Source organism: Grammomys surdaster, unplaced genomic scaffold (genome assembly GCF_004785775.1).
Source record: "Grammomys surdaster isolate TR1022 unplaced genomic scaffold, NIH_TR_1.0 125504, whole genome shotgun sequence".
NCBI classification, from domain to species: Eukaryota; Metazoa; Chordata; class Mammalia; order Rodentia; family Muridae; genus Grammomys; species Grammomys surdaster.
This window is the reverse complement of record NW_021620360.1, coordinates 466,141-485,961: the sequence shown is the minus strand read 5'-3', so window position 1 is coordinate 485,961 and position 19,821 is coordinate 466,141. Positions and strand designations below refer to the sequence as shown.

Genomic DNA, 19,821 nt, shown 5'->3' with positions numbered 1-19,821 from the left:
GTGTGTGTGTGTAAGTGCTTGAGCTTGGGAGGGCTCTACCATGCCCCCACATAGAAGGGCAGGATGCCTGGGAGGCACAGATCCCCATATAAGAAATCCAGCTGAAGGAGACCAGGGACCTGGACATGGAGTTTGCTCTTTACCTCCCGACCCCCAGCAGGGCCCCAGCCTCCAGTCCACAGACACTTTAGAAAGTGAGTGAAACCAGGAAGAGAAGGCAGCTGGGAGGCTCTTGGGTTTGGGCTCTAACTCACTATGACCCTGCTGCCCCACAAGAGGGCTCACAGCCCTCAGAGTGACCCTGGTTCAAGCCCTAAACGGAGCACTTACAGATACCACAGACACAGTTGTATGATTCTTAGTTTTGTTAAACAAACAAACAAACAAACAACTCTGATAACTCAGGACTAGGTTTAGGAGTGGTGGTGACGCAGAGAAGCAGAGATAGGGTGGGCCAAGGTGTTGGGTGGAGTGGCAGTGTTTCCTCCTGACCCCTGTGTCCTCTCCTACAACAGACTGCCACAGTCCAGAATGGGTGAATCCTCTACTGTGTCTGCTAAACTGAAGAAAAAACAGTCAGTTACAATAAGATACAAAATCAGAAACACACACACACACACGAAGGCAGCACTCACTGTAGGAGGAAATGTCGATCTCATCGGGCAGCTCACTGATGTTGACCTCAAAACGGTCCTGCACGTCATTTAGGATCTTGGCATCATTTTCTCATCTGACACAAATGTGATGGCCAAGCCCTTGGTACCAATCCAGCCCGCTCTGGCCACCTGGAAGGAGAAGGGGAAGACTGCAAGCTTCATAGGGAAGACAGAGGAGAGGAAGGTGCACAGCACACACACAGGAAGTGGGGTGAGGGTGGGCAGCTTACCCTGTGCAGGTAAGTGTCTGAGTCCTCTGGCGTGTCATAGTTGAAAGCGATGTTCACACGCTCAATGTCCATGCCTCGGCCAAACATGTTGGTAGCCACAAGAATCCGCAGATGAAAATCCTTGAACTGCTGATACCGAGAGAGCCTTTGTGAGAGAAAATGAGAGGCTTGAGACTCCTTCTCTCCACACCACTTCCCCTTCAGGACAGGACACAGACACAGGGACAGACGGACACACACACAAGGACACATGGCCACCTGCCTGCCCGCCTCTAACCTACCTCTCCTCCTGGGGCATCCCACGGTGGATAGCAATGGCTGGGAAGTTCTGCTCCACTAGAAGCTGGGCCATGGTGATGCAGCGCTGCACAGACTTCACAAAGATCACCACCTGAGGGAGCACGGACGTGATGTGTGTATACCACCTGAGGGAGCATGGGGATGATGTATGTATACCACCTGAACAAGGCCGTGATACATGTACCAGCTTTCCACAAACAGGCTCAGGTGTGTGAGCTCTGCCTGCACACGTGCCTGTGCATGCACACCTGGTGCCTGTGGAGGCCAGCAGAGGACACTGGACCCTCTTCTTCCTCCAGCTGTAATTACGTGATTGGGAGCTGACACAGGCATTGAGAATTCAACTTTGAAATTCCTGGAAGAACAAAAGTGCTCTAAACTCTGAGCCACATTCCCAGCCCCAGAAATCTCACTTTTGACGTTTTTAAATCTATGTCTGTGTGGTTTTGTGAATGACAGGTGTGCATGGCTGCACTTTCAAGAGTGTGTTCAATCAGCAGTTATGTAGAAAGGTGCTATGCACTCAACGTGTGTCCTCTGGAAGAACAGAAAGTTTGAGACAAGGTTTCTCTATTAGCCTTAGGTGACCTGAAACACATTATGTAGACCAGGCTGGCCCCAAACTTGTATTCACAGAGATCCACCTGTCTCTGTCCAGCACTTGGGATTAAAGATGTATGCTAACACATCTGGCAGAGTTTTGGGTTTTTTGCTTTTCTTTTTGTTTTTGTTGTTGTTTTTAGAGACAGGGTTTCTCTGTGTAGCACTGGCTGTCTTGGAACTCACTCTGTAGACCATGCTGGCCTCGAACTCAGAAATCCGCCTGCCTCTGCCTCCCAAGTGCTGGGATTAAAGGCTTGAGCCACCACCGCCCGGCTGGTTTTTTTGCTTTTCAAGGCAGCATTTCTCTGTGTAGTCCTGGCTGTCCTGCAAATTACTCTGTAGACCACTCTGTAGACGTAAGAGCTGCCAGCCTCTGCCTCCTGAATGCTGGGTTTAAAGGCATGTGCTACCAACTCCCAGACCGGACTCAATTTCTAAAGAAATTCCTTCCTCAGTCCCTTATTCCAACACAGATATCCCTACACAAGTGTTTTTTCTGTTCCTCAACCTGACTGCATGTATGTCTAGGCCTTAATTTCTGAACATCCTGGCCTCTGAGTTGCATGGACACCAGACCTCAAACCAGCACTCACAAGGGCAAGGCAACTCTCAACATGTTAAGAATGAGAACTACAGTCTAGAAAACCAAATGATCTTCAAACACCAAGACCCCCTCAGCTCTACAGCGGCCTAGCACAGCTGCCAGGCTCGCTCTGAGGTGTCAGGTGCCTGCAGAGCTCTTCTCTCCTTACTGACGTCATCAAGTACTCTACCTGGCTCTTACCCAACTCCATCTTCCCACTTCTGACGTGCGCCATCCACTGCTGCACCTACACGGCCCGTCAATCACAGGCTACTTCTACACAGGCTTCTGTCACAGCTGGAGACGTGCAGTGCTCACGCCACACAGACCATCAATACTGACCTGGTTGAACTCGAGGACATTGAGAAGGTCAAAGAGCTTCCAGTTCTTCTCGTTGTCCTTCATTTTCACGTAGTATTGCTGCAACCCATGCAGTGTCAACTTGGTCTCGTCATCCACGAAGATCTCCATAGGCTGAGGGGGAGGAAGGGTGGGGACAGGAGGAGGACAGAGTAGGGGGGGGTTAAACCTGGGGAGGTGGAGGATGCTGATCTCCAATACACCCCATGGAAGGATGAGGAGGAGAGAGAAGACTGAAAACCCCTCCCCACCACAAAGAATATTCTGTGCTGAGGTCTCTTTCCAGCTAGATCTGGTAGCATCCACATCAATTCAATTTTAAGCCCAACTGACAATGGTTAGAGATGGGAGCTCTGCACAGAGCAAGGTGCTGGCTGCCAGGTGGAAGTGATGGAGGAAAGATAACAGGGCATGGTGCTCAAGGGAAGAGCATGGCCAGAACACCCAGGAGAGGCAGGGATGTCACCAGAACAGGACAGGGACAACTGCCCCACTCAGCTGTCCTCTCTGCACTTTCACAAATGTCCTCAAGACCAGAAGGTTGCATCTGACACCATCACAAGCCACTTAATAGTCAGGCATCGGCAGCACAGACCCCAGCTCTCGGGTGGTTGAGGTAGTACATTCTGTAAAATGTCACTAAAGAGGAATAAACATGGCTCAAGTTGAGAGACACCCTGCTCTGAACCTCCAGATCTGCTTTAGAAGAGAATGGCCTCTGAGTTCCGTGAAAACCATCTACATTTGGGGGACTGGAGACAAAGGGTCCCAGACAACAAAACTGCAGCCTCCCTCACTCACACCTGCCTCAGCCAGGTCAGGCCAGCTCTGAGCTCTAACTCAGCACAACTTGCCTTTTTTCCTCTTCTCTCCTGTTACCAGGCAACATCCTAAGCAGCTTCTCCTACCTGACCTGCTGAGTCCCTGCCCCCTGCAGATGCCCTCAGGCCTCCATCACTGAGCCTGCCTGCTTTCTTGAACTCTTAACTAGAGGACATGGCTTCTCTTTCTCTCCATCTCCCTCCTCACAGCAGCTGTGAGATTTATAGCTCAGCTGCCGTTTTTCTCTTCAGTTCTAATATAAAGATCTTTTAGCATCAAAGGTGAAAAGGACAATGGAAAGGAAACCACCTCACATTTGATAAAAAATAAAGCATACCCACCCCTAACCCTTAACTCCAGGCTGGACTTGCCCCACTCTCCACACTGTCCTGAGAGACAGTTTACATAGAGCCAGGGACCAAGGCGGGGGTCACAGAAACCTCTTCCAGAAGGCAGGCTCCTCAAATAAGTCCTACAGCTGCCTCCTAATTCTGCCCCAGCCCAGCCCCAGAGAAAGCCGTCTTCTCAAGGGAAGGCCCGGGAAGAGTGGAAGGGCCCACTGCTCAGTCTCTCCACTGACACCCAGTTGGTTCCTTGTCAGTACAGCTTCCTAAATTCGACGCTTCCCAGAACCCTCATTTAAAAAAAATGTAAAAAAAAAAAATCCACCACCCCACTCAGGACACTTCCTCCCCCAACAAATATGGGGAAAATGGGGTACAGCACATTAGGTTCAGGAAAAAACCTGGAACAGAAAAAGAGGCTGGATGGGTCTTAACCATCCTGGTCAGGCTCCCCGTGGCCTCTGCGGCTGCTCCACTGCTTGCAGGTCTGCATTCTGCCTTCGTGCCTCAGCGCTTCTCTACTGCCAGCTCACATCAACCAAGGCTCCGGTGGGCGCAATGAGGTATGGGCGGGAAGGAGTAGGGGACTGGGAGGGCTGAGGTGCCAAAGGCCCCCGCTCCTGGAGGTTGGGAGGGGCCGATTCATGGTGCTGTTTGTCTCTTCTTCTTCTGGACAGGCCCTGCACCTGACTGTCCCTCTGTTGCTCTCCTGCCACTGACTGTAGACTTTCGGTGAGCAGAGGCTCCAGCTGAATGCTCCATGCCACCTGGAGGGTGCGTGGCTGAAGGGGGTGTGTAGGACACGATGGGAGGGTGATAGGGCACACAATTTTGCCCTATCCCCACAGGGAGAAGAGGTTCAAAAATGTCGTGATCAAAAAATGTCAAACACTATCCACTCTGACGTTAACCTGACCAAGTCTTCCGGAGTTTCCCTGGCACACGCAGACCCTAACGCTAACTGTCTCTGCCTCTGTGTTTTTCTTCAAGAAGTTGTTGTTCGCAGCTGGGCACAAACTCCCTTTAGTGCTTGAAGGAAAAGGGAGTATGGAGGAAGAGGGCAACTCAACAAAGTCATCTCTCTACTCTCCAACTCTCTTTTAAAGGTAAGTGCTCACTATGTAGCCTTTGGGATTAAAAACATGTGAAGTCTTTTTTTTTTTAAAGATTTTCACAAGTTTCTCTGTGTGGTCCCAGATGTCTATGAACTGACTCTATAAATCAGATGGGCCTCCAACTCCTAGAGACTCACCTGCCTTAGACCCTTGAAGTTCTTGGATTAAAAGCATGTGCCAAAACTAGCCCCTGGAGCTCTGCTATGTATTTACTTATATTATATATATAGCTTTTTTAGCTTGCATGGACATCTAAGTAACATGTGCATGCCTAGTGCTCAGAAAACCCAGAGGAGGGTTTCAGACACCCCTGGAAACTGGAGCTATATATAGTTGGCTATATGCTGCCTTATGGACACTGGGAATGAAACCCAGGTCATCTGCAAAAGTAGCCAGTGCTCTTAACTAATGAGCCATTTCTCTAGTGCTCCCCAATGAAACTCTTAATGAAAATTATCTTTTAACCACACTTGGCACACTACAACACCAGAAAACATGATCTACTGTGAACATTTACCAGATGAATTCTAGAGTTTAACTCCAGAAACCTGCACATGTGTGAATCCTGATCACGCATGCTATATTGCAATACTAGGGTAGGCACCTCCTGCTCTAGTGTAACACTCAGTACATGGTCCATCCCTAACAGGGTGGAGGGGGGCAGTGGTGATGACTTGTGGTGTCAGAACATTCCGTTCCCTGCTACAGAAAGGAGAGCGCAAGGCTGGGCACACAGCCTCGCTGCACAGCGCAGCACCAGAGGAAGAGAAGGAAGTCCAAAGCCATCAGTCATGGGTGATAGGTAAGAGTCGTCCTTGGACACAAGTGCTCCTATGTCAGACATACATCATTTGGCTCAAAGGGCGGCTCCCCAAACCACCTGAGCTGGGGCCTGGGCACAGCTACTCACCGAGCTGTTCAAGCACTTTTTCACATTCATCCAAGATAAAGTGTTTAATGTGTTTGAGGTTCAGGCTCTTATTTTAAGCCAGGACTAGAATTTGGCCAGGAGTCCCCATGAAAATGTGTGGGCAGTTCTTCTTCAGCACCTCTTCATCCTTCTTGATAGACATACCTCCAAAAAACACTGCCACCTGTCAACCAACAGGAAAGTCTCACAAGAAAAGACAATGTTCCAGCCTCTCGAGTTCCCATTCGTTCTTCATCTTTTTGTTTGAGACAAGGCCTCACTGTATACTGGCTGGCCTAGAACTCACTTTGTAGATCAGCCTGTCTGTCACCCAAGTACAGATTAAAGGCAATGGGCCTCCCTGCCAATACCAGTGTGTCCATTCTGTAGTTGCCTGCAGTGACTCCTGTGCCTCCCTCGGGTAAGAAACAAAGTGACCTGTTCAGCTCCACAGGGCTAGGGGAATGGAGGGAGGAAATACTCAGCTTCTCTGCCTGCACACAAACACTGAGACAGGGTCACTCTACACACCCCTAGCTGCTCTACACAATGAGACACATGTGACTCTAAAGTCAGCTTTCTTTCACAAATGAAAAAAACAAGAAGCCACCAAGGAAGTGCAAGGTGCCACCAAACTAACAAACCACAAGCAAGCTCTCCTAACTGAACTGTCATTTAGACAGTCTAGCTGGCTTGGAGCCTTTGCTTCCTGAGTGCCTGAGATAAAAGTCACACTGTGTGAAAACCACTAGGTGAGTGTGAGCTGTGACACTAGGTGAGTGTGTGAGCTGTGACAGTAGGTGAGTGTCAGCTGTGACACTAGGAAAGTGTGAGCTGTGACACTCACTCAGACCTGAGCCACCTAACTACTCTGCAGAGAAGGTCTGAATAGGAGAAATCTTGGGTTTCTCAGGATCACAGAGTCCAAGAGAAGGAGCTTCCCAATCTCTCCCCACAGTGCTCAGTCTACCCAAATGTCTGCTGTCCTCCAGCACCAATGCAGCACTGGTAACATAACCCACAGATGGAACATTCCAGATGTCCTGTGTAGGCTAATATTGTCCAAAACCTATTTTAATAAGCTTACTTAAATGTTTTAAGCTCTCTTCTAGCTCACCACCCACCAGAGGTAGTAGAAAGGAAAGGTTACTAGGGCAAAGAAAGATGTGAACCTTTTTAGAAATAGTTCCTTGGGGTGAGTCCATTCTGTGTTGTCAGGATATCAGCAGTTGAGTTCACATGAGTCAGCAACAGCAGTTCAATCCAGAAGAAACTTGGAAGCTCTACCAATCGGCCTGAGTCTGCAGAAGCAGGAAGAAGCTGGTGGAAAACCACCAGAAGTTCTTTGGTTCATTTCTCTCTACAAAATCATGACAAATGATCAGCAAAGAAGGCAAAGCTAATGAATGCCACAGCATCATCAGTAAAGACCAGGTAAGAAAAGCAGAGAGTGGCAAGGTGAACCAATGCCACACAGCATCCTCTGCGGTCTGTTGTGTTATATTTATTCCCTTTCCAAACATCATGTGATATCTCAAGAGAACATCTCTCAAGCTCTAGCAAAACATCACATGCCCCTTTTCCAGGCAGCTTCCAGAAAAACACCACATGTCTGCTTCAGCAGAAAACGTCATCCCATAAGACAGTTTCCAGAAAATCATCACATGACAAAATTGAGTCTCCAAAGAAACCAGAAGCTTCCTCTTCAGGCCTGGTTCTCCTAGATTTAGATCCTCAGATCAGAGGGCCACATTGCCAATGTGATTCTTGTACTCCACCCATGTCTGTTTTTAACAGATAGTCTCTAATTCCATCTTTATCCCAAAGCTTTAGTATAGTCCTTTGAAATAACATAAAGCCCTTGTCTGCTGACTGGTTTTCAAACACTGGGAATGTGACTCAGTGACTAGAGTGCCCACCTTGTATGCCACGGGCCTCGGGTTCTATTTCTCAGCACCTCCATAAACAGAGTGGTGGAACCCAGGCTGGGAGGGTGAGGTGACTCAGGTAGAGGTGTTTGCCACCAAGTCTGACCACCTGAGTTCAGTCCCCCAGAACCCACATGGAAACAGAGAACTGGACCCTCAAAGATGTCTTCTGACTCCCTTTCCCCCCCACCCCACAGACACAAAGTTGTCTTCTGACTCCTTTTTCCCCACACACCACAGCTAGGGAATGCCCATATTCACACACCATACCCATAAAGCAATAGTATAAATACCTAACACATAAAACAGTTTAAAATTCCTGTGATTATCCTTGCATGGGTTGCCCTTCAATCATCCTGGCAGCTTCTCATCACAATGTGGGTTGTGCACAAAGGAAAACTTACCCACTGGAATGTCTTGAGGCAAACTGAACACAACTTATACATACCTGTCCTTAGACATATGTGTCCTTATACATAAATGTTTCCATATCTGTCAACAGGAAAAAAATCATGATTCCTTATTTCATTTTTATTGATTAATTTAATAATTTTGTGTAGGGATGTTCATGTCATGATTCCCACGTGAAGCTCAGAGGATAACTTACAGGAGTCAGGTCTCCCGGTTCAACATGTGGCTTCAATGGATCAACCTCATGGAGCCAAGCTTGGTAGCAAGAACCTTTACACTCTGAGCCATCTTGATTGCTCCTTGGAGACTACTGGGTTTGAATGTTTCCTTTGGAAAGTTTCTTATTCCTGGACTGGGCACATACACGAGGTGCCCACCATGATATTAGAAAAGGCATTTCTTGACAGATAGGTACCAGCATTGCCTTGGGTGACTCAGGAGAACCAAGCACTCTTGCCCAGGTCCCACCTGTGACATTGTCAGATGGCTGCCACATGTGAGAGGCCAAACCTTTGAAATTCAGACTCCATTTTAGAGAACGTGTACTCAGGCAAAATAAGAGACCTGTACCTAGCATTAGTTTCCAAGTTACCTCCCAACAAAACCCAAGCCTAACTCTAGTTTCTAGGCTAACCCCCAACAAGACCAGCATCTACAGGTTATTACCCCAAGACCTGTGTCTCCAGGTTATTCCCCCAACAAATCTGCACCCCCAGGTTACAAGAACAGCTTCAGTCTAACAACCATCATTGCAGAAGGAAGCACAAATTAAGATTATGTTATGACTCCCAGGACCAGCCAATAATGTTTAAGCCATAGTAACTTCCCAGTTAGATGCATGCACACTCACCCCTCACTTGCTGCTTACCATAAAGTCTTGTCCTGATAGATATTTGGCATTTCTCATCACTAAAACTGTCCTGCAGGACTCAGTGTGCTGGCCTGAGCTAGCTCTAATAAAAAGGCCCTACTGTGATAACATTGGATCGGCTCCTGTCTGGTTTTTGGGGATCGCTAACATTTCCCTGGCACTACACCTAGAAGATCCCATATTTGTACTGGGAGCTTGGTGTCACAGTTTGTGTTAGTTACTGTGGTCCTTTGAATAAGATGACCCCCATATTCTTGGTCATTTGAATACTTAGTTCCCAGTTGGTGCTGTCTGGGGAAGCTTGGGAGGTGTGGCCTTGCTGGAGGAAGTACGTCACTGGGAGGCATGGTTGGAGGTGTGAGCTCTCAGCTGTTCCTGCTGCCATGCCTGGTGTTTGCTGTCATGATGTTGATGGACTCTTGACTCTTTGGGACACTAATCCCCAGATTAACCTTCTATAAATTTGCTTGGACATGATGTTTTATCACAGCAACAGAAATGTAACCAATACAGTTCTATTTTCGATCACAGTGGCTTAATATCTGACAAGTCTCAGCTTATGGAGAAAGGATTTATCCTGACTTATTGTAGTCCCTAACGCTAAATCCATCAAAGTGGGGGCAGGCCCTTCCTTCCTGCTCCAGCCTATGGGCCACCTCAGTAAAATGTCCCACAGGAGCTGTCCAAAACGGGGGCTCCTGTAAAAATGGCACCTCCACTACATCTCCTCAGCCTGCAGGCATCACAGGAGCTGTCCATGGTGGTGACACCTTCTTTCATGCTTCAGTCTGCAGCCTTGGTGAAACATCACAGGAGCTGTCTACAGTGGCAACACCTCTACAGTCCCCTCTACTCCCCAGCAGGCCCACAGAAATGGCAGCTCAGCAAAAGCCAGCTACATCTGGCTAACCCATGGGCCCAATGCTGGGAGAAAAGAGGGGTGAAAAAAAAAGCTAGCAATCCCTGAGCAGAAAAATCCCAAGATAGTGACATGGCTCAGCCTGCCGAGGGTGTATGGGAGGAACTAGACTTCTTTAATAAGCAACTGGACCTTTGAAAGAGCTCTCTCTCTCTCTCTCTCTCTCTCTCTCACACACACACACACACACACACACACACACACACACACACACACTTTCTCTCTCTCTCAGCTTGGAATAGCTTCTATGGAAGGAGCTCCGGGTAAGTGATGGGGATTTCCTCTCTGAGCTTGCAGGAACAACAGAGAAGCATCTGGCAGGACACAGGTAAAACAGAAATCTAGAACACAGAGCTAAGGAGCCCTCCTGGGTTTGGAAGAACTCAAGAGAAATGCAGACTAGCTCAGAAGAATGACACATAGCAAGGGATTTCTAAAGAGCTGGCAGTTTAGTTGTAGAATCAGGCTTGTAATAGATATCTCCTATATGGTTAAGAAAATAAAGTTTCCTCGATGAGCTGGCAGGTTTTTAACCTCAGTTTATGCCTCCGGTGTCGTTAGTGCTGTAAATATTAGTTAATTGAAATGGTTGCAGGCCTATGAGCAGGACTTGGGTCTCCTGCAATACAGAGTCATCCACAATGCAGAGCAACAACAGGCCTATGAACAGGACTTTAAGGCAGACTATGCAGAATACCACATCATGCATGCCAATTGATGCAAGCTACAGGTTCACTGAGCTGGGACGGGAGATTAAGAGACTTCAGAGAGTTAACTCCAGAATCGAAGTCGCTAAAAGATAAGATAGTCCAGGAGTATAAAGGGCCCAGTGGGCAGTACCCAAGTTATAGGAGAAAGAAACATTACTGCTCTTGAAATGAAACTTCTGGTTTCTTCAGAAAGTCAGTTAGGTCAAACTGATGTTTTCTGAAGTAGACACACGTTGAAAGGACACGTGATGTTTAGAAGGAATATAAATATAACCCAGCAGACAGTAGACGAGGCTGCATGGTATTGGTAAGCCTTACCATTGTTTATTGGTCATCATTTCTCGTGACTCCATAGAGAGAAATGCACCAAAATCCTTCTTATGATGTTCTGGTGGCTTCTTCCTGCTTCTGCAGACTTGGGCTGATTGGCAGAGTGAAGTGGAAGTTTCTGGATATGTCAGCTGATACAGACTCAAGTGGAGTTTTGCTAAGACAGACTCGTGTGGTGTTTTCCTGAGGCAAGACTCATGTAAGGCAAGAGTCCTGTGTGGACCCATGAAGCTTGAGGGAGTATAAATAAGACACAACAGACAGTGATGGCTGGCTTGCACAGCTGACTTTGCAATGCTTTGTTGGTCTCAAGTCTTCATCTTCCCTGATCTTCACTTCCTTGAGAGAGTCATGGGAGAGAAAGCCTTCTGGAATCACTGGTGGTCCTGGTATCTCCTGCAGACTCGAGCTGATTCAGTGGAGGTCTGGCAGTTTCTCCTGGGTTGTGCCACAGTTGATGATTTGTATCTGCTATCCTGACACTCACTGACCTGGACTGCTGGTATCCTGTCAATTGGAGATTGAAATTTCCCCAAAGAACTACTTCTAAACAGCAAACAGCTGAGCCTCCCGGCTTCCTCAAGTTTGACCTGCTGTTGCTTATTCTTGTGAACTGAACTACTGATATCCTGACAACACACTCTGGATTTGCTCCAAAGACTCATTTCTAAAGATTTATTTTTTTATTTATATGAGTACACTGCAGCTGTCTTCAGACACATACCAGAAGAGGACATCGAATCACATTACAGATGGTCGTGAGCCACCATGTGGTTGCTGGGAATTGAACTCAGGACCTCTGGTAGAGCAGTCAGTACTCTTAACCACTGAGCCATCTCTCCAGCCCAAAAGACCCATTTCTAAACAGGTCTGCTTTCTTCCTACCTAATAACCTTTCTTTTCCACTACTTCTGGTGGGCACTAGGCTGGAAGGGAGATAAAGCATTGAAGAACATTTATTAAAAATAGATTTTGAAAAATCTGAACCAATAATCTCAGCTGTAGATGTGCTCCTGAGAGATGAACAGACAGATCACACCAGACACCTGAGAACCCTGGAAAAGGCGCTGGAAAGAAAAAAAGAAACCACAACAGTAGCATGGCTACAGGGAGTGCCCAGGGCAGCTTCAAGACTGCATTATTAGTAGCTAAAACAAATAGGTAGGAGGAAATGTAGTGACTTATCTTGTGCACCTGGAACATCGAAGGATCCTCACTGTGGTGTCTGATCTTTAGCCCTGGAGACACAGAATCCTGGGAACAGAACCAGGCTCAGGGTCTGAGGTATAGGCTGTGATCTGTCTATTCATCTCTCATTCCTGTGTCCTTGTGATCACAGACTCTCAGCATGAGCTTCATAGTGATGGAGAGAGCAGAGCCCTGAGGTGACATGGCCCAAAAGCGACCCATCAAAAATAACTGACTCCACCTGAGCACAGCCCTGTTCACATTCAGCTCCCAAAGCCTCATCCTATCCCAACAGATACACACAGCTTAGTGGCACAGATTCTTGTCTGGAAGGTTCTCCATCTGCCATTAATTTCTTCAAAAATACTCTAAGTGTTCTCAATCCATGAAATTAACAAGCAATCTACGCTCAGGTCAAGATGTTAACAATCGAGTTCACATTCAGATTCTTATTCTCAGTGTGGAAGTGAGGAGCTCCAGCTCAGGGCAGCATGGAGCTGACAGGATGCAGATGTCCCCCAGTGTTTGGCTGGATCAGGAAGGTTGGCTGTGGAAGGGAACACAGGTAGTGCAGGGACAGGCTGGGCTCCACAGTTCTTCACATTGAACCCAGAGGATCACAGGGAACATCAGACACTGTTGTCTAAAGAAAACTGAGGGCTCTGGATGTCACAGGAGAGACCTGAACACACTGTCTGTCACTCAGTCCACTCCAGGCTGCTGTCTTCATGCTAGAGAATGAGAGTTATGAACCATAACTGTGAAGTCAACATCCCAACAACCCACCACTCACAGGATATTCTGGCAGTCCCTGAAACCCAATCATGTCCACAATGCCCTTCCCCAAGCAGGCCCCAGAGTGTCACATTTACAATTTGGGAGAGACATATCAGAGCTCTGGGAGCTGTCCCTGCCTAGGGTCAAACAAAACAAATGTATGTGTATATGTATGTGTATGTGTATGTGTATGTATTCATATCAACGTACAAATGAGACCTACAGAGAATTTCTGTGGAGAACCTATTATGGATTCCCAGAGCTCCCATCATCCTCAGCTTCACTCCAATGGCCTCAGGACAATCCTGTCCCCCACACTAACCTGCACCTGGAGAATAGTCTCCTCCTCTTCCACCTGTGAGAAGAAAAGCTGTGAGAGTTCAAGGAAGATCTTGACACTAGAAAGTTTCCAGAACTGACAGCAGACCCAGTTGGAGACAGTAGCAATGCAGGGTGTGGATGTGTTTCCCGTTAATGAGCAGAGCACACTTCTAAAGGAGGCTGAGAGAAAACTCAGACCCTGCCCTTTCCTACCTGTGTTTCTCTTCCTCTTCATCACAAAAGCCACCACAGCTCCAATGATGGCCACAGCAAGGACAACCAGAACAGCAATGATCACCATGTTTGAATTGGTGGATGAAGGAGGCTCTGGGAAGGACAGGGACAGGAAACCAAAGTGAAGGTCATGACCCCAGCTCTCAGCCCTGACCAGCTCAGGGTCTGCAGAAGGCTCCAGCTTTCCCTGACCCCAGCACTGCACCCACACCCTCCTTACCCCATCTCAGGGTGAGGGGCTGAGACAGCCCCTCATGGTACACATGGCAAGTGTAATCCTGCTCCTTCCCAAGAGGCACCACCACAGATGCCCACTTCTGGAAGGTTCCATCCCCTGAAGGCCTGGTCTGCACAAGCTCCATGTCCTGGGTCAGCTCCTCCCCATTCAACTGCCAGGTCAGGGTGATGTCAGCAGGGTAGAAGCCCAGGGCCCAGCACCTCAGGGTGACATCACCTTCTTGTCTTGGATGATGGTTCACATGTGCCTTTGGGGGATCTGTGTGGAAGATTTAAGAAATCCCATAATTAACTAGACAAACTGAAATCTACACAAGATACAGCTAAATCAATGGTGACACTGAACTATGTGTCTGTTGAACACTTCAACTGTCATTGCACTAGTGACCTACAGGTAGAGCTGGTCCCTTCAGCACAGAACTGCACATGTTCCTGGCTGACTCAGAAGATAAGAGGGAATCCACATAAGCCAGTGGGTCAACATGGCCTTCCTTATGTGATGTTCTATAGCATGAGATAGGCAGTCAAAGAATGGCAGATGGAATGGAAAATAAGTAATTTAACATGTGTTTGTGTTCATATCTATATTAGAAATTAGGGCCATATGTACTGGAAGGGTACCACCACTGAGACTCAACCACTGTGGTCATCTTGCTGACCAGCCTAAATGTCAGTCCAAGTGAACAGCCATCAGGAAATGTGTAGCAGAAATGTGGTGAACCCCTGATACTCAGCCAGAGAAAATGACTCCCAGCCCCTGTCTCTGGGCCTACAAGATACAGGTGTGTTACATAGGATCCCTGGAGTGTGCTGGGGACCCCAGTGCAGCACTCACTGGAACACAGTGGGCTCACAGGGTATGTGGATCTTCTCTCTCACTCCAGCCCTGGATTGCAGAAGACCCAGTCTCTAAGAAAGTCCCATTTCTTTTCACTAGGGGAAGTACTGTAACTTGTGGGTGCAGAGGAAGAGCAGGAGGCTTCTGGATGTTTAGTTGTGACAGGAAACAGTCTAAGCTCACAAGAATCTCTCCTTTAATGAGAACTCTGATTTAACTTGTCTAATTATCCAGGTTAGCAGTCTCACCTGGCACCTGTGGAGACTGATACAAATGATAATACAAGGGCATGGAGAAACAGGATCACTCCAGTGCAGACAAAAACTGACTAGAAGCAAAATAATGCCTTCAAAAAAAAAAGTAAAGAAAAAAAGAACGTAAGAAAGAATGAAAAGGAAAAACAAAAGAGAAAAAAAAGCAAAAATAAATCCCACAACTTAGTATTCCATCAGGGTACCCCATAAGGCTCATGTGACCTTCACCACTGTAGGAATAGATAGAATTGGGTTGTTGGAAGTTTGCAAACCTCACAGACAGGGAAAGATCTGTGAGAATGTATTCTTTGGAAAGGTCTAGAAACTGGGGGAACCTGCCTAATATAGGGACTCCATGTCTCCCATCAGGTAAAGGAGACTTCCAGTCCTGAGGTCTAAGGGCTGATACACTCAGCAGGATAGGAGTCAGTGTCCACAGACAGTGGGTGTGGGCAGAGAACCTGGCCTGGGAGAGGCCATGGCTGACAGCAGGGAACCCCTGCTGTTATTCTGTCAGGAAATTCTCTCCTTCCCTCCTGAGACAGACTGGGAACTGTCCAGGGAGAAGGCTGACGCTGGGAGAGTCAGTGCAGTCACTGTGATGAGGATCAGGAGACCCAGGGACACTCTCTCCCCTCTGAGACAGGGGCATCACCCCAGCTGAGGGTTTCTTCTTCCCCAGGACTGAACCCCAGCCCGAGGGCAGAGGGAGGAGCTGCCCACGGCCCCTGTACCTGTGCGCAGCAGCGTCTCCTTCCCGCGCTCCAGGTATCTGCGGAGCCACTCCAGGCACTCGACTTCCAGATAGGCCCTGATTCTCTCTGCATCACCAGTCTGCTCCCACTTGCGTTTTGTGATCTGCGCCGCCGTGTCCGCCGCCGTCCACGTTTTCAGATCTTCGTTCAGGGCGATGTAATCGTGGCCATCGTAGGCAAACTGCCAGTACCCGCGGAGGAAGCTCCCGTCTGACCCCATGTCACAGCCAGACCTCCTCTGGAATGTGTGAGAGACTGCGGGACCCCGCGGTCAGCCCCGCCCATCCGCCCCGGCCCCGCCCACCCGCGGACTTCTCCAAACTGAAAGGGAAACCGGTCTTGGATCGCATCTACTCTCGAACCTTCGACTTGGGACCCGGGACGTCTCCTGCCCCTGTGTCGGGACTTGGAGGGGTCGTGACCTCCGACCCGGGGTCACTCACCGCCCTCGCTCTGGTTGTAGTAGCCAAGAATGTTCCTCAGGCTCACTTGGAACCACTGCTCATGTCCCTTGGCGTTCCGTGTGTTCCGCTCCCAATTCTCCGGCCTCTCCTGCTCCATCCACGGCGCGCACGGCTCCATCCTCGGATTCTCCGCGTCGCTGTCGAAGCGCAGGAACTGTGTGTCGTCCACGTAGCCGACGATAATGTACCAGGGCTCCCCGAGGCCGGGCCGGGACACGGCAGTGTCGAAATACCGCAGCGAGTGTGAGCCTGGGGGTGGCGTGCAGTGAGACCCCGACCTCCTCCCGGGATCCCGGGCGGGTGCGCGGACCGGGAGGGGAGCAGGGCGCGGGGCTGGGGACGCGGGTGGAGAAGGGGCGGAGGGTCCGGTGGGCGACGCGGGGACGAGGCTTCCCCGGTGCCGCCCCCGCCCCTCCCTGCAGAGCCCGTTTCCCTCCCGACCCCGCACTCACCCGCGCGGGTCTGGGTCGGCGCCAGGGCGGCCATCAGCAGCAGGAGCAGCGTGCGCGGCGCCATCGCCCCCATCTCGGGTCCGGGAAGTCTGAGTCCCGGGGGGCTGCGTGGACTTCATAACCAGTGCCATCGGCGATGTTGGTTGGTTCCCCGGGATCGCGTCACCCAATGGGGGTGAGAACTGCCAGGGCGTCATCAGTGTCCGGGCAGAAGAACCTGATCCAGGTTAGGAGCAGAAGTCTAACTGGGGAGATGGGGAATCCCCAGCCCTGGGCTTCCCCACCCCTGACCTCACCGCCTGGAGACTAAGACTTTGCCTGAACCCTGTGCTGCGGACAGAGCGCTGTTTGTCACTGTGTCTCCGAGTTCTGACCCAGAAGCTGTCTGGACACCGGGAGAGACCTGCAGGCCAGACTCTCTGTGTCCTCTCCTCCACCCTTCCTCTTCTTCCTTCTCTTCAGAAGTCAGAGCCTGGACTCTTCTAGAAGAAAAGCCACTTCTGGGAATACAATGGTGACACAAGCAGTTGGGGATGCAGTGGAGAGATGCTTCTCCTTAAAGCAGAGGAGCTGTCCTGCAAGCCCCACACAGACCCCACAGAGACCAGGCTCTGTCAACCTGCAGTGTGCCAAGCCTGAGTGCAGGATTCTCATTTGTAAAGAAGAGACTTTGGCTCTTCCCTCAGGATCTGTCTTCTCAGCCTCAGGCTTAGACTCAGACTCCTCGAGTTTCTGTTTGGCTCCAGACCGGTGTGTTTTATTTACAAGGATCTTTATTCCCAGTCCCGAGTTTGTCTGTGTGGAGCTGTGTCGTTGTCTCAGCACAGGAGACCCCCTTGTCCACTGAAGAGAGACTCCTGTGGAGACCACTGACAGGAGAGCACTGATCCCTGTCTACACTGGACTTTCCTTGTGTCCCCACTTGCATGGTACAGTTGCTTTAGTGACACAATCTTAGTAGGAGAAGAATTGTCACCGACTATAACACAGAATAATGATGATAGTGTGGTAGAAGTTATGTAATCTGTGACCCTCTCACTCTCTCTCTGACCTTCACTCACTCTTATGAGCTGATGAGGTGAGGAACATGAGTGTCACAGCTGTGTGGGACACCAGATGTGATCATCCTCAGGCTTGTCCAGTGTGGACACTGGAAGAAAGATGATTCTTATGCCAGAGAGTACACACTGGCGATGTGAGGTTTCATCCCTGATTGGTAGTGTGAGGAAAAAGTAAATTTATACATTTCTTGATTCTGTGGATCCCTTGAAATCACACCCACAAAACTGAAGTGGAAAAAAAGAGCAGAGATGGGCGGGGACTCCTGATGAGAGTCACTCATCACATAGAATGACAAATATGCGTGACCACAGGTGTGAACTCCAGTCACCTCCCCATGCAGGTCTCCACAGCAGCCCAGCAGCCTCACCAGGATTCAGTATAACCTGTTTCTGTGAACCACTCTTATTAGGTGCTGTGAGTATTTTCCATGGGAACTTGATGCTCTCAGGTTTCATCCTGATTAACCTAAGGATGTCGCTGGCCTTAGGCAGCTGCACAGAAAGTATCTGTCTCAGTTTCTTTTCTAATTCTGTTTTTCAAGACAAGGTATCTCTTCAGAGCTCTGGCTGTTATACAACTTAGTATGTAGACCAGGCCAGCTCTGAAATAAAGTTTGGGAGTTAGTTCCCTCCTTTAACTATGTGGCTTCCATTGATCAAATGTGGGTAGCAAGTGCCTTTACCCCTTGAGCAATCTCTTTGATCCTCTCACAGTTCAATGGGTTTGGTCTTTTCCAAGGGTCCCCTCATTACTGCACTTGTCACACAGGAGAGCTGGCCACCATGACATTAGAAAAGCCATTTCCTGGCCTGATAGGTACCAGCATTGCCTTGGATGACTCTGGAGAACCAAGCCTTCTGGCCCAGGTCCCACCTGTGGCAGTGTCAGCTCCTGCCTGGAAGATCCCATATTTGCACTGAGAGCTTGGGTGTCACTGTCTGTGTTAGTTACTGTGGCCCTTTGAATAAGATGACCCCCATATTCTTGGTCATTTGAATACTTAGTTCCCAGTTGGTGCTGTTTCGGGAAGTTTAGGAGGTGTGGCCTTGCTGGAGGAAGTATGTCACTGAGTCAATGGTTGGAGATGTGAGTTCTCAGACAGTCCTGCTGTCATGCCTGGCATTTGCTACCATGATGATGATGGACTCTTAACTCTATGGACCCCACACTCCAAATAAACCTTCTGTAAGGTGCCTTGGACATAATGTTTTATCAGAGCAACAGAAAGTAACCAATACAGTTACAGTAACCAATACAGTTACTTTTCCCATCACAGTGACTGACTATGCAACAAGAGACACCTTAGGAAGGAAGGGTTTATCCTGGCTCGTGGTTTGAAGGGATACAGTCACCGCATTGGGTAGGCACAGTGCAGGAGCTGGGGTTGGCTTGTTATGTTGAGTCTACTGTCTGGGGATGTTAGTGCTCAGTCTGCTTTCTCCTTCTTGTTCTGTATGAGATCCTTGCTGTGGATGGTGCCACACACATCCAGAGTGGGTCTTCTCTCAGTTAAACCTTTCAGAAAATGCATTCTAGATGTGCCCAGAGCTGTTTCCACGAAGACTCTAAATCCCTTCCAGCTGACAATGAAGATTACCTACCACACAGCCTGTGGCACCTCTCATGTGGTCATTCATCACTTAACATCTGGATATGTTCCAGAAACCATTATGTGAACATACAGTGTACTTACGTGAACCTACATGACATGTCCTGTGTTACACATGTGGTTATGTGATGTGTAGAATCTGTATGTAGTGTATGTTGTATGTCCATCAGGAGTCACAGTAGCATGGGTGTGTGAGGGTGTTCTGGTATAACACAGCACATGTTTATAACATATTTATGTGTGTACTTGTGATTTGTGAGACAGGTTCTCTCTATGCTGCAGTCTAACCTGGTCCTCACTATGTAGCTCCGGCTTGTCTGGGACTCATGATCCTCCTGCCTCAGCTTCTGGGTGGCTACGATTATACTCAGGCACCGTCATGCAGCTGTGGCAGCTACTCTTCAGAAAATACATACTATGAAATAATAGAGTAATGACATAAGTGCATAAATTACTAACAGCTTTTGTCACTCTTTAGGATTATATGCTATGCATAATTACAGGTGCTTTTAACATTATTTATTTCATACATATGAAT

General features: G+C 48.7%; 1 protein-coding gene, 1 long non-coding RNA gene, 1 other non-coding gene and 1 pseudogene across 5 annotated transcripts; 1 reads left to right on the top strand and 3 right to left on the bottom strand.

The window, feature by feature from the left end:
• Positions 1–556: 556 nt before the first annotated feature.
• On the bottom strand, positions 557–11,802 carry LOC114638064 (annotated as a pseudogene).
• LOC114638148 lies at positions 5,794–5,869 on the bottom strand. The gene has a single exon (XR_003713831.1). It is a non-coding gene; the product is annotated as a small nucleolar RNA SNORD83 (small nucleolar RNA).
• Positions 11,803–12,030: 228 nt separating the features above from the next.
• LOC114638047 (H-2 class I histocompatibility antigen, D-B alpha chain-like) lies at positions 12,031–16,701 on the bottom strand. Of its 3 annotated transcripts, none has more exons than XM_028786405.1 (7): positions 16,613–16,701; positions 16,140–16,409; positions 15,676–15,951; positions 13,833–14,108; positions 13,592–13,705; positions 13,380–13,412; positions 12,031–13,011 (listed from the first exon to the last, which is right to left on the bottom strand). In XM_028786405.1, exons 1-7 carry the CDS (start codon positions 16,683–16,685, stop codon positions 13,007–13,009), a joined length of 1,047 nt encoding a protein of 348 aa, XP_028642238.1. In that variant the 5' UTR covers positions 16,686–16,701; the 3' UTR covers positions 12,031–13,006. The 3 variants fall into 3 exon arrangements, with proteins under 3 accessions (XP_028642238.1, XP_028642241.1, XP_028642240.1); XM_028786408.1 differs by lacking the exon at positions 12,031–13,011 and adding an exon at positions 13,103–13,184 and having other exon boundaries at positions 13,376–13,412; XM_028786407.1 differs by lacking the exons at positions 12,031–13,011; positions 13,380–13,412; positions 13,592–13,705 and adding an exon at positions 14,936–15,033 and having other exon boundaries at positions 13,977–14,108.
• Positions 16,657–19,281, top strand: LOC114638055. Its single transcript, XR_003713817.1, has 2 exons — positions 16,657–16,838; positions 16,953–19,281. It is a non-coding gene; the product is annotated as an uncharacterized LOC114638055 (long non-coding RNA).
• Positions 19,282–19,821: the final 540 nt, after the last annotated feature.

Bases quoted from the DNA above. Each gene is read 5' to 3' on its own strand.
- LOC114638047 (XM_028786408.1), bottom strand. From the start codon at position 16,685: ATGGGGGCGATGGCGCCGCGCACGCTGCTCCTGCTGCTGATGGCCGCC. The intron at 15,952-16,139 runs GTGAGTGACCCC...GGGGTCCCGCAG, and splicing joins CTACAACCAGAGCGAGGGCG to TCTCTCACACATTCCAGAGG. The intron at 13,185-13,375 runs GTGTGGGGGACA...AGGCAGGGACAG, and splicing joins TATTCTCCAGGTGCAGGTTA to CTCCCAGAGCTCTGATATGT.